This window comes from Arvicola amphibius, chromosome 3, assembly GCF_903992535.2.
Source record: "Arvicola amphibius chromosome 3, mArvAmp1.2, whole genome shotgun sequence".
In the NCBI taxonomy this organism is placed as follows: Eukaryota; Metazoa; Chordata; class Mammalia; order Rodentia; family Cricetidae; genus Arvicola; species Arvicola amphibius.
In genome coordinates, this window is record NC_052049.1 from 115,931,250 (window position 1) to 115,945,832 (window position 14,583).

Here is a 14,583-nt window from a genome sequence, read left to right on the forward strand (position 1 = left end):
CTATGATACGTGGGCTAGCCTTTCTCCTGCTTTGATGAGAAGATATATCTTATTTTCAACATGAAGCTATTAAATCCAGAAGACTTTGCAAGCCAGTGAACACTCACAAAAATACACTCACACGAAATACAAAGTCTTTGCAGCTGCGCAGACCACCTATGTCCTCTATTTTAGACACAAATGCCAACTTTTACAAATATGTTTTCTTAATCGACATTTTTCTACAAGGTTATTAAAGCATGTTACTATGAATTTCACTTTAGAATCAACAGATATGCATTGAACACCTATGGCAGCAGGCATTTCTCATTTCTATCTCGCTGTTGATTTTGCATATCCTCTATTTAGTTGAGAAGTACACTCTCTATAGTCTTGTGCTATCAAATTGAATCTCTTCTGTCCAACTGAAGTCTCTTCATTTTATGTTAAGAAAAAGTCATTCACTGGCCCAACACATAATGAGTTAGAAATATTTGAATATGGGGGCCACATTCCTGTCTTCATGATAGCTTTGTAAACACTCCAAGTTAAGTTATAAGTGTGTGAATATAGGCATAAACACATACATTATACATATGGAATAGTATTTAGACTATTCTGCCCCAGAACCTGGGAACCCTCCTTATGAAGAAAAAACAGGAGAAGCAGTTTTGAACAGAGAAGCATCTTTTCTTCCATACCTATATGAATATGAAATTATAGTCCTTAGCCTATACCTGAGGGGTTTTTTCCCCCATTAACACAGTGGTTCTCAACCTTCCTAATGCTGCAACCCTGTGGTGACCCTAACCATAAAATTATTCAGTTACTACTTTTATAATTGTAAGTTTTCTACTGTTATGAATTGTAATGTAAATATCTGACATACAACCCCAAAGGGGTTGAGACCCACAGATTGAGAACTGTTGCCTTAGCATAATGTAGAATTAAAAGATCCTGTCAAATCCCTATATTTGCAAGCTTGTAGAGTATGCTATCTTTGCATGCTTCTCAGCCTCACTAGTGCTCATCAGAACTGTTCTCAGTAGTTAAGGAAATCCACGGAAGAGAATGGTTCTGCTGTGTAGGTGAGAAAGGGCACAGGGCACCTGGTTCCAACTGGTAAGGTGCAGAACAGCTCTGCTGCACTCTTTGGCAGGAATGGAAGATGCTTTCCTCTCTGCGCTCTTGCAGACACCCCTTCCACCCTAAGGTCTAAGCCTGATGGAAGTGCCCCTGGCATTTGTGCCCAGGTTTATAGACACCAGTCAAGTTCTCCTTACAGACGTCACATTACAAAAAGCATTGATCACTTCCTGCCAGTCTGTGACACACTTCTCAACTAAAAAAAAAAAAAAAAAAAAAAAAAAAATGGTTCAATTTACAGTGCCTACTATTCCTATTTCTCAAGATGAGAAGAAACATTTTGATGCCTTGTTTGGCAAACATATTTGCATAATTTGGAAAATGAACGTATAACCAGAATTTGTTGAGTGTTCCCTTTATGCTGTTTCCAGCATTGACAATTTTAGATGATCTCATCCAGTTTCTACACCCTGATCTGTGCTTATTTTTTACCCCATTCAACATATGATAACATGAAGCTTAGAATCATATAACAAGGTTCCCAGATTGCCTTAGGGCCACCATACTGTCATCCCAAAATCTACTGCAAAGTTGGTCTTTGCAATTCCTCTTATTCTCATGGCTTGTCAGGAGCGATTAAGTCCCTCCAAAATAATATTGGCCTTCTAAAATTAGCCCCCTGAATCACAATGCATTATTTGAAAACCAAGTATTATAGGAACTATGCAACTAGTATTATGCAAACATACCTGTATACAGACATATCCATGATCCATCCAGGCTACTAGGGATTCTCTGTGTCTTGCTCCCTGCTAGTAGTACCATTGGAATGGCAGGCCAACATGCTAAACCCAAGTGTTGCTGGTCTAGTAACAAAACCTTCTAACAGTTTGGGCAGAGATGGGCAGATTGTCTTTCCAAAGCAATATATTGTAGTACTTTTGCAATTTTTTAAAGTACTCTGTGAATTAAAAGTTGCTACACTTTTGAAATATCTAATTCTCTGGAAGTAACTTCTCTACTTGAAGCATCTGGCTGGTTAGAGCCCGAATCCCAGTTGGGTTTGTTCTTTTAGCGTCCATGTCTCAGGCATAGCTCATTAGCCTCAGCTCTTTCTGTTGTTTGCTGTGAGGCTGCGCACTGATTTCCGGGCCTCTGGCATACTGGTTAAGCACTCTCGGATGAGCTACATCCCAGCCCTCTGATTTCTGAAAGAGTGGCCTTGTGCTACCCTTCTTACTGAAAATGACCTCAGCAAGGACGTTTCACCTGATAATGGAATCTGATTCATTCAAGGTTTCCTGAGCCAGATGTGAAGGACCAGATTTGCCCCGTAGTGATGGAGATTCCTGGACATGGACCATTTTTACATATTGAGAGGTCCTGGTGACCTCCCTGACATCTATCCCCTTGTTCATCTTGTCTGTCTTTTGGTTCATAATCATATCTTCAGATCACATTCATGCTCATTCTTGTCGTGTTGCACACATCATATGCTTTGTGCTATTGCGTTTAGAAGAGGTTTGGAAAATAACATTAGAGTACATCAGAGCAAGTCTTCCTAGTAGCAATATTGCTGTTCAGTGACAATACTATAATTGAAGCAAACAGAAAAAGCACATTATTATTTGTCCCTTGCATGGACAGGAGGGACGCTCTGTACAGTTTACTTGTAGCGGATGGAGGCAGTGTCTCCCGTGCTGGCTGAAGTCTCAGGGCACTCAGCTCATCTGTCTCAAGTTGGCACCTGTCATTGATGTAAATGTGTTCAAACCAGTTGCCCAATCACAAAGACAACTTTCTCACCGGTGGCTTCCGTAAACCACTCCAAAGGACAAGACTGAAATGATGCTCGGCTTTTTCTTATCCTGTTCTTTTTAAAAGGTGATTTAAATTTTAAATTTCATCATTTCTGCTTCTTAGGATGAGACTTTGCCTGCAGCCCCCCCCCCCTTTTTTTTTTTTGACTCATTGAAGACTGCATTAAACAACAGTTTAATTTGCTTGTTTCCTCATCTTCAAGGAGAAAAGCCTGTCATAAAGCAGAGCCATTTGCTGTTGGTTCTTCCTTATCAAGTTCATTGTGTGAGAGGAGCAGTTGGTGAAGAAAATGAAAACCTTTGATTATTGATCAATGATAGATATCATTTCATGCAGACCTTGCAGCCAAGCACCAAAAGAGTCATTCCATCAACTTCCAGGAAGTTGTGCCAAACCCAGTAAAGGTGCAATATATAATTAAAGTTTTGATGTATTAATTAGACAATCCGAGGGCTCACTTGAAGATAAAAGGACCCCAGATGTGTCAGGGAGAAAAAGCTGACGTGCTTTAGATAAAATTTAGAATCAAAAGCCTTCAAATCGTCCTCTGCTCTATTACAGCAGAGTGATTGCTTAGTTCAAAGTCTCGCTGACAATTTAACACATTCAGTTTGATCATCTGGGCCTAGACTTTTTTTTTCTTTTTTGCCCTTTTCTTATCCCCAAATAATTTTTGAGATGACAGAAATACAGTGTATCAGGTACCAGACAGAGGCTTCCTCTTGGGCTCCTGGATTTAAGGGTCAAACCTCATTTATATTTAGCTCTCTTGTTTACAAGGTGGAAGATGTTCTTTCATTTTTATCATTGTGGTCCACTTAGGTCAAGCTTTTAACATGAGCAAAGGCAGCTTATTAATATTTATAAGGTGTAAAAATTTATTGACTTTTAAAAAATAACATCTCAGTAAAATCTCACTTGCCTGGAACTTGGTACTCTGTTCGTGGTGACATTCTATCTTCTTTGTACTTATTATGGATACAGAGGTGGTTTTTCTTCCTGCTGGGCTGTATTGATGGAGAATAATGAAGTTAGCATTTGCAGAGAGCATGTGTGCAGTGCCACGTCCATCCTTGGCTGATCCAAGCCCTTTAAATGCAGCGCCTCCTTTCTCCTCTTTCCTCCCATCTGTGAAGTAGAAAGGGACAGCCATTGTGCTTTCTTGGCACTGAGGTGACTTAGCCTTGCCTTTAAGATCTGGCGAGGTTAAGGGTTTTGAGCGTTTAGATTTTTTTTCTCCCTTTTCTGGTTCTCATTTCATTTTTATTCACATCATGCATAAGAAAGCTGTTCTTCTTTTCTTAGCTCTTCCAACTGAGGCTTTGCCGTGTAGTTTCAGACCAACGTCTCTGAGGGCAAGGAACTTGATGGTTTAAAGAAGCGAGCCATCCAACCAACATCTCGGTGTCTCATGCCTTTGTTTGTCGTTACTGGTCATTGTTGTGTTCAGCATTGTGGGTTTGATTTTCTTTTTTTTTTTATCCAGATCCCCCCACAACTATCCCTCCTCCCACAACAACCACCACCACCACCACCACCACCACCACCATCCTTACCATCATCACAGGTATGGTACCTTCATCGCCATTGGAAATGTCCTCAATGTATATTGTCTTTCTGGTATAAACAAAGAGAAGCCTAGCTGTTCCCTGTAAGTCAGCTGAGCTTAACTGTTCCTTTACTTTGGAACTCCAGAGACACTCGATACTATACTCTTGAATTGAATCTTAAGGATCTAGAAGGACCTTTAACATCTGATCAGATGACTAGCACCTTAGTGTGAGGCAATTCTTTTTGAAGCCTCACCACCCAAAGCAAAAACACTAGGAAAAAATGGCTGCCTGGCAACTAAACCCTCCAGTAGCTTCTGCCTGGCCCCAGCTGATGAACTGGTAAGTATTGTGGCCTGGATCATGTCCTGGTCTAAATTTCATCTTAATCCACATGAAGAAACTACATGCACTAGATTTCAGCATGCGTCCTCAGGCCACACTATGGACCGCACTGCCATCGGCCCTCCTCTAATGGGTGCCTGCTGGCAGTAGGGCTGCCTGGGCCTCTTGTTGCCCAGGAGATTGCAGGGAACAGAGGGAGACAATCTTTTCCAAGCTGACCACTCATGTGCACCTCCTCTTTTTTACATGACCTCCCTCCTCATCCTGGTACCCCGTGGCTCTCAAATAGTTTGGTGTTGCTTGACTGGAAGCCTTGGCCTTTCTTCTAGTCTAACAAGAAAGGACAGCTCATGGCTGTACTATACCAACTCAAATGTGCAGAACTTCTTAGACCAGGCCTACCCCAACCGCTACTTCCAAGTGTCCACTCTAATGGAGGAAAGAGTCTCTTAAAAAGTGACTTTGCCACTTAGGTCTGTTACCAGGCAAGTGTCCCTTGTCCCTTTGAGCCATGAGTCCAGCCATTTCATCCCTGGACTCCTTGATACACACTGAATATCTCACTTGATGCTCTTCATGTTCAACTCTTTAGGAACCACCTTCTAGGATCACATTGATTTCTCTGGAGGTTTTCTTTTCCATTTGCTCAAGAGTCAATGAGACGGCAGAATGCTAAGTGCCCAGTGAAAGAGAAGGCCTCACCAGTAGATATTACAATGGACCGTCTAATCCAAGTTTTCTTCACTTCGCAGCTATTGCAGTGAGACAAAGATCTCTGCCATAACCACCACTGAAGGGCTTCCTAAATACGGGCTACAAGCACATCTGTGCCTATACTAAATGTTATACCTTCTGAAAAATCCATCAATTGGTTTTGTGTCTCACTTTAAACCTGGCTCCATCTAGAAAGTTTGCTTCCTAGTTCTTGTCTGTGTGTTCCTGCTTGAGCTGTTAGTTCCCCCTGCTTCTTAGTGCATTCAGTTTTGTGTGTAGTAGACCAATCCCTGACATCTGTAGTCTTCATTACCGCATCAGAGATGTTCCTCCTCCTCTGCTTGGATGTCCACAGCAGCCGTTCTGCTGGTGCTTCGTCCTAAGAATCCAGTCCCTTGTCTCTTCTCTATTTAGTAAAATGGATTGGGTATGTGGTTTAGATTGTGTTTGGCTTGGCTGGCATTGCTGGGATGGAACCCAGGGCCTCTGGCATACTAGGCAAGCATGTACAGCTGAAATATATCCTCAGCCCTTTAGGCACGTGCTTTTCTTTCCAGGTTACGTCGTTTCCTGTGAAAGGCCCTTGGGATGTCAGAGCAAATAAACCAACGGTATAGGTATCACTAGCAGTGTGTTCATCTTTGGCGAAGTATGACCCAGCCTTTATACCTCCCATGGTAGAAGATTCTATTTAGGTATCTGTAAAGGTTTACATCTGAAGTCAATAAAGCTTTCACTCATTCTGTGGATAAACCCCCCGTTTTTCTTGAATGTGAAACAACACTTTTTCATGTGTGTCTGATCTCATCACTCTCTTAGGTTTTTGTTTTTGATTTTTTTTTTAAATAGGAGGCTAGCTTTCCCTGACTCTTCTCCATCACTACAATCAGTCTTTCAAGTCACCCGAGTTGCTCTAATTCACAACTCTTAATCTTTTGCTCCCCAGGACCTCCTTCTCCTCTGAGGTCCTGCAATATCTACAACTCATCGTGATCACAGTTCTGCTGGCCCAGACTTGTTCTAAAAAGAAACTCTTAGAATAAACAACACCATATTTCTGTCCACATCAGAGATGACTTTAATCAGAATGTGTCTACTTCTGTCTCTGCCGCTGGCCCCTCCATTCAGAATAACTCAGGATGATCTCGCAGGTGCACTTCGGTCTGTGGGTGTTAGCGCTCGACTGCTTTCTACACCCCAAATGCACCTGTGGTAATGAATGCCCAGATCATCGGTGTCACACCCAGGAGTCATTAAACTAACATTGCTACTAAAACAGCCTTATGGAATCTGTCACCTTGATGGAAGTGATCTTTTAGGGCTACTGTGACTTAACAGGTTACCTTCTACATATTTATCTTGCCCAGAAAGCAACCTGTAGAATTTAACATGTGTCCTCTTCTCCAAACAGATTAAAGGTTATGGACTTGGTTCTGTGTCCCATTTTAAAGGTTCAGGCTAACCTCTAGATTTAGATTGGTTCCTAAAGAACCTTCCAGCCGGGATCCTGACAAATGGATAGCTAAATTAATTTCCACTCCTCCTCTCTCTTGTACTGTTGGGTACATTTACAGTCACCATTAGCCTTAAAAGCTTCAACAGCTGAATCCAGCAACAGTAACGTAAAGCTGGGGCTCTAAGGGAAAATGAAGCAGCAGCCACAGTCAGCTATTTCTTTCCTCCTAAGTCAAGCACAATAACTGAAACCCATTCCCCAGGTCAGAGTTTCATTACCAGGAAAATGTACAAATGCAATAGAAAAAAAATATTTTTAAGCTCAAAAGGTCCCAGTTGGTTTCTGAATTCTCCAAAAGAAGCCTTGCATAGATATCCCCAATCTTCCCCCGCCAGGATAATGGAATTGTTCCCCTTGTTAGGAAGGAAGGCTGGTATTCTGTTCCGAGTCATCTGACTCTCTCAACACATGCTACAGCTCCATTCTGAACCTTAAAGGGGAGGACTCCTATGGCTTCCAGCTCTTCTTTGCCCCCTCTCCTCCACTCTTACATTTCCTAGTTTCCTAGAAGAGCAGTGGCCTTTGCATACTGTTCTCTCCAATTGAAGCAATCTGGTGACATGTCAGCCACACCTGAAGGGTTGCCCTACCTAAGGAAAATTTTCTGCAGGTGTTAAGAACTGAAAAGAACACTCAGGTTGGGCATGGTGTGCACACCTTTAATCCCAGTGCTTGGGAGGCAGAGGCAGCTGGATCTCTGAGTTGGAGGCCATCCTGATCTACAGAGTGAGGCTTTGTCTCAAACAAAACAAAACAAAAAACAAAAACAAACATAAAAAGAAGGAAGAATATTCGTTATCCATCTACCATATCAACCAAATTATAGCCTTACCATTGATATTATTCTATGGCCTCTCCACATAAGAAACAATTTGAGGATAGAACTGGGTGAGAAGCCATGTAGAGCTTCGTTGGCATTTGCCCTAAAGTTCAAAAGTGTCGCTCTCATCTTTCCTGCTCATTGACGTTGGGATCATTTGGTTCTGCTCAGCTCTTGGCTTTGGGAAACTCCCACCCTTAGTGTTTTGTTTTTTGTCACATGAAGTTGTCCTTGGGGCTTCTTCATTTGTGAGAGTATGTGACACGACACGGGAGAGCAAGCCAGATGGACTGTTTGACCTTTCTTCTTAAGAACCCCATGTTTTGGGGCTAGTAGCAGTCCCTGTCTCTGTGCTTGGGAATAGCTGTAGCCTCTTCCTCTCCATTGGGTCAGGCTGCCTTTCTGAAACTTGCTTGGGAAAGTGGTCTGTTTCTCTCTTTAATTAATCTGGATCTTGTATTGTTCCTATCTGGTGGAGTCCTGACCTGGCTGCTTGATGGAGACTGCCAGGAAAGTTCCCAGCATTCAATCGTACACACTCCTGACAGTTTAGATACAAAATTCAGGCCAGGGGGAGCTCAACCTGTGGGTCGCAATGTACACGCAACTACCATAAATTAAAAAAAAAATTAAAGCAGCCTTAGAATAAGAATGAATAGCTATAGGGCCAGATTGTGAGACGCATTTAAATATGCTTTTATAAGAATGAAGTAGGTCATTTCTAAATGAGTTTTTCTCTTTTTTTTTTTTAAGCATGTATTCAATTAAATACTTGGTGTTTCTTGGAAAGGAAAATAGCAAGGTTTCTCTTATTGGTGTCAAAGCACTCAAAATCCAATATACCTGGGAGGAAGTGGCTCCTAGCCTCAGACCCTTGTTATTATTTGGGCTTTCACAGCTTGATAGCATAGGCTTTTTTCCAATGTTAATGTGAACTGGGTCATATAAAGGAGGCAGACGTAGGCTTTGTCCTTCAATGGCATTTGGGGTGTATGCCAATAAGGGAACTTACACCGAGCTTGCATGCCATGTCTTAGATGTAAAGGAGAAGACACGTATGCTCGGTGCCAAGTCTATAGTGTGGCCATCCAAGTCGTAATGGAGCTTTATTCCACGTAGAGGACTCAGTTTCCCAAGTCTCAGCTTAGTGATTTCAACCTTGTGCTACTGGTAATGGCAGGGTGCAAGGGCTATAAGCTGATCTGCCTTTCGGTTGCATTCCACAAAGATTGAGCACCCACAGTGTGTGCAGAGAAGGATTCCTTAAACCCCTTCCTGTGTAGTTGAGAGATCCCTGCAACCTGAGTGTTAAGTGTCAAATGCAACAGGCGCCACGGGAGACATCACAGAAGTATTCTTTGCTCAGTGCTGTCAAGTAACAGCTAGAATGCAGATACGAAAGAGTGGCATTTGGAAATGAAGCATGAAGAACCCATGTACTTCCAGCATCTCTCTTCAAGGTGTGTCTATTGATGTTGCCTAGGGAAAGCCCCCTTTTTTCTAAGAAACGCACATCCTTCATCCTAGGACGTTTACTGAACTGTCTTCTTCCTAGGTTTGGCGTCTACACCATTAATACATGAGTCTTCCTTCATGTACTGAACACTTACAGAGTAACTGATATGCCAGTATGCCTGAGGACAGGAATATTATTAGGGCACTAATTAATATTAATGAGCCTCTTTTTACCTAGTATTCCACCTTTGCATGTCCATTTCTTTTCATACTGTTCTGTCTACATTTTCATTTTGCCAGTAATTGTAAACCCACTATCTATTGCCTCATTTATATCTAGCCAGCATTGACCCATGCTGGCTTAGGAAGGAGCAGAAGAAAGTAAGAAAACCACAAATATTGAAAGTCATCAGATTCAACTGTTTTTTTTTTTTTTTAAACAGAGTGAGGGATGGAGAGTGAGATGAGATGTCTTCATTCTGCTATTTCTATCCTAATTTTCCTAAATGTATGTTCTTTATTTCAAAGTTGATCCTGGAGATAGAAATCCAACCGGTTTCCATGCCCAACATCTGTCAGCGAACCCGTAAATAATAGCACGAATATGGATTTCGTGGGATTCAGACATGATACCTGGAGCTCTCCCAGCAGTAGGAACAAGGGGATGAAGGGCACAGTCTTCCAGGATCTCATGCAGGAGGAATCTCAGTCAGCCTTGCAGAGCCCCCCTCCTTTTCTCTCTGGCCAGCACACTCCCTGCGGCAGCACTCCTAACCCTTCCTCCCCTGGCTTGAGTCCTGACCCCTTGGTGTGTTCCCACTGACATCCAGAGACATGCCATAGGGAAACCACTCCACAGATTCCGATAATTTTGCAGAACATCTGGTTTGCAAATGAGAAGATCTCTGGGGCATGGGCTGCACAGAGTGAACAATTTTGAAGAAGCTTTTAACAAAACTTGAACTTGCTTAACGACAACAACAAAATCAGCTCCCCTTCCTGCTGTTCTGAGACTCACAATCTCTTCACTCTAAGGGGAAAGTGACATTTAGAAAGTATGCTAGGGCTGAGGAGCCGAGGAGCTAGGGCTCCATGGGTAAAGTGCTTGCTCCTCAAGCATGAAAGCCTAAGATAGGATCCCCAGCACTCATGAAGGAAGTTGGGTGTGGCAGCATGTGCATATAGTCCCAGACTTGGGAGCAGAGACAAGAGAATCCCTGGAGCTCACAATTACCCAGGCTAGACAAAATGGTGAGTTCCAGGTTCAGTGAGAGACTCTGTCTCTAAATAAATAAATAATGAATGAATGAATGAATGAATGAATGAATGAATGAATGAATAAATAGATAAATAAATAAATAAATAAATAAATAAATAAATAAGGTAGAGAAGCAGTTAAGGACATCTTGACGTTGACCCCTTGTCTCTACATGCACCCAGACTGGTGAGTACATACACACACATGCATGCACGCACACACATAAAATAGCTTTCTTAGGGCATGTCGGTTTAGGTTTTTTAGCTTAGCTCTGTTCTTAGCCCCTTTCTCCATCATTAAGGAATGGTAGGTTAATTAAGCAGAACATAAGTGGCAAGGAAATTAATTGAAAACCAATAGAAAATAAAATTGAAACCCAAATTTCCCAGAACTTATTTTTGCTTTCAACAGATTTCAAATAAGTTAAAGTCGGGGGAGAAAAAAAATACTCATATTTAATATATATTGGCAAGTACAGCACAACTATGAAGTAAAATCGTCAGGGGAATTCTTTGCCTGCCCTGGTGCTAAGATTTAAAGTCCCTCCATAGCAGACACTGAAGAGGAATTCAATTAAGAAAGCTCGTTGGTTCCATATTGACTTTAGTTAAGAAAATAAACTGGGGGCAAGTGTATTAAAATGTTGCCAGACTGCTTGTCCCACTTCCACCTTAGCTTATGGCTGGCAAAACAGGAGAGTCTTGATTACTTACAGCTAACTTGGCTCCAGGGTAAGCTGGTCTTTCTAGGTTGTACCCATGGCATTTTCTAATGTCCACGCTAGTCTCACATAGCCACGCGCTGCCTTACTGCGACTCTGTGTCGTGATGCAAGAACAGCAGAGATCAATTGGTAAGAAAAGTGAGGTAGTGAATTTAATTTTGTCCTAGGATTTTCATTTTCATTTATGGCACCTGTTGTGTTTGAGACCATGGACTAATTTATGGATTAGTTTTAAGCCCCCAGTCTGTCACACTCAATGAACAATTCTAAGTTGGAGAGAATCCATCTGAAAGGATTAGAACAGGCCACAGTGGGGCTTACACATGACTGTTTCCACTAAATATTGCCCAGCTGCCTCTCAGGCAGGTTGTGGGGCTTTTTTGGTTTTTGTTTGATTCCCCCCCCCACACACACACACACACTGCTTCTTGGCTACTTGGTTAAGTGGCTACTGTCTCTAATCTCACACACTGTCGTAGCTTTTTCATTTTGCAAATATCTTGTACTTCAACATGGAATGTGTGATTGTTTTGCTGATTTGAGGCAGGGCCCCATTAGCAGTTTGCAGGCCTGTGAGCCTAAGAAGGGACGTCCGTGTTGTGAAATGAGTGCCTTCCAAGTCAGTGTGGGCCCTAGCTCACCTCTTTTTGATTGTAGACTCATAAAACCTTGAGTACATGCCAAGTGAAACTTTATACATTCTGCATTTGTGAAAACAGGGATTGACTTGGTTTTATTTTATTTTATTTTAAACATATAAATAATATACAATCCATTTGCCCTCACTATAATTAAAACTAGAGACAGTGGTTTAACTTTTTTATATATTAGAGCCAATGTCTCCCATTCTACTTTTTGTAACCAATTTTTTCATAGGCCTAGCTCAAAGATTTTTTTTAAGACAACACATAAGGTTTAAAGAGCTTTGTGAGGGCAGTCAGACACTAATCAAGGCCTTTATTGCAATTATAACTTACACTGGCATGTTTGCATTTACCCACAAATAAAATATTATAAAATGCTCCAGTGACCACCCCAGAAGCCGATTGTTTGGGGGGGAGGACTTGCACTTTTCTCCATTTTCTGAAGATACCCTAATAAATCATGCTTCATAGCTCTGTACTCACTGTAGAGCCAAGCTGTCTATGGTTTCTGCATGGTGTCATAATGCAATTATGAAGGAGAATTAGATCCTGTCCTAGTGCTGCCCCCCCACTCCAGGGGGGAGCACACAGTCACGTCTAAAGCATTTTCTCTTAACTCGAAATAGCCTCTGCTCAGGTCGCACACCAGATGCTCTGAGAAACAGAGTCAGTAGCTCCCCAGACATACTCTTAATCCCCATTTAAGCCCCGTACCCACCTGTGTTCCAGCCGCAGCGTTCCATCCATTGCTGCTCGTAGGTTTGCCGTTTCCAAGTGCAGTAATCATGTTGTTTGACTTGAATATGTGTTTGCTTAACTGTTTTAGAGTGTTTTTCCTTAATAGCCCTTTTCTCTTCTGTTGGGTTCAATTGATGGATTTCGCATCCCTAGAGTTGGGAGCAAAATGCACTGTGGTCATGGCTGCATTTATTGTCTGCTGCCCATGTAAGAGCTGACGCCTGGCTTCATCTGGTTTAATTTTGTCACGAAGGTGACATAATGTTGTAATACAGGAAGACAGTAAATTGGGATTGTTGGTCAATGCTCAGATCTGATTTTTGAGTCTTCTAACCATAAGGTTTTAATCCACTCTCTTTTTTCATTTTATGTTAATGGTTTACTTGGTTTAAAAAAAAAAAGGTATGTTAAAAAGTGGTATCACAAGAATAATGAGCCAAAACATTTATTGCTTTTTTTCTTCTGTTTTGGAAAGGAGCCAATGCCTGCCCATAAAATGTATTACATGCATATGAATGTTTATACAAATGTGCCTTTGATCCTGCCCCTCAAATTTAAAGTGCCTTAACCAGTGTTGGACTCAAAAGTCGCAACTATGGAGATGCATCTGTCATTTTTAAGGATCTGGTGTAGGGTTTGTTTCAACTGTACAATTTCCTGTGTTGTTTTCACTGCTATTTTAGGCCCACAGACTTGACTTATAAGTAAGTATTATATTCTTCTGCAGTGTATTTTATGGTTTTCTCTCCTTCCTCTGTCCTTGAGAAATTTAGTGATCAGTTATATCAAGATGCATTGGCCTCTAAGACCTCTGGTTAATTCTGGCTCCTTAGAAGGGCTTTGATTTTTTTTTTGATGATAATAAGGCCCCTATTGTCCCAAAAAGCATGCCAACTGAAGGGGAACGCCGGTGTGAATTCATGTGTCATATTTATACATCAGAAGCTCCAGGTTCATTTGACCCCCCCCCCCCACAAAAAAAGTTCTATACTTAATGTTCCAGTGCATTTAAACATTGCCTGTGTCAAGTTCAAGTCATTGAACAACTGCCAGCTAAATACCCCAATCATAAAAATGGCAGGGGATTGCTTGTGACTTTTAACCCTCGGGATCCTGCTTCAACCAGCAGCAGCTTCTGACTAGGGAGGGGCTGCTGGAAGAAACACACTTGAAAACTGCAGAACTGAGAAAGAAAGTGGGGCCTAGTGCATTGACATCAGAGTGAAGTTGGCTGTTTTTAAGAGGACTGGGGAAAGAAGGCCGTCGTGCACTTCGTTAGCTAGACTCCCCACTTCTGTAGCCAAAAGTAAAGAGCAGATTCCCTCCTTGAGTGCTTTGGAGGCATTTTACTGTGAAGAGAAGCTAATAGGAACCAACTTGAACAGCATCAGAAGTAGAAGAGACAGGTCACAGGTGGGAGAGCACCAATGAAGACAATAGCTCTGTCTCCCGACCCAGCCAGGACAGCAGAAACCTGACAGCCAAACCTGGGGACGTGGTGCTGAACACAGCTATGTATATATAGCTGGATTCTTGAAACTTGGAAATTCCCAAGTGCTGTTTGTCCAACTGTGTGAACACGTGTGTTTTTGTGACAGACCTCGTAGATTATAACATATCTTATAGAATGAAGAATCCGGGCTCTGTGTGTGTGTGTGTATGTGTGCACACGTGTGTCTTGAACATGTTCACTCCCATGAATTGAACTTACCAACTAACTTCTGATGAAATAATACAGTGGATGGAGAACTCGAATCTATGTTGCATATTCATCTGTGAGCATCTGGGCTTCAGATGGAAAGTGTCCTCCTAACAGTGGAGTTGATTCCAGAAGCCCCAGCGCCTGGGTGGGTTGGGTTGAAACAAAGGCAATGTTTGAATGTCTGAATCCATTGTTTAACCAGCCTTCCAACTGAGCTTTTCTGTCGCAGTCC

At 42.0% G+C, this 14,583-nt stretch overlaps 1 protein-coding gene across 5 annotated transcripts in view; it reads left to right on the top strand.

The window, feature by feature from the left end:
- The window catches only part of Cadm1 (cell adhesion molecule 1), a 328,628-nt gene that overhangs the window by 289,670 nt on the left and 24,375 nt on the right, over nt 1-14,583 (top strand). For 2 of the 5 annotated variants that reach the window (XM_038321949.1, XM_038321950.1), the window contains exon 8: nt 4,373-4,453. The exons of 2 other annotated variants lie outside the window; for them this stretch is intronic. In XM_038321949.1, coding sequence (XP_038177877.1) covers nt 4,373-4,453 — 81 coding nt within the window. Of the gene's footprint in view, nt 1-4,372; nt 4,454-6,052; nt 6,249-14,583 lie in introns of those variants that run through there. One more of the 5 variants, XM_038321953.1, reaches the window with a different exon arrangement.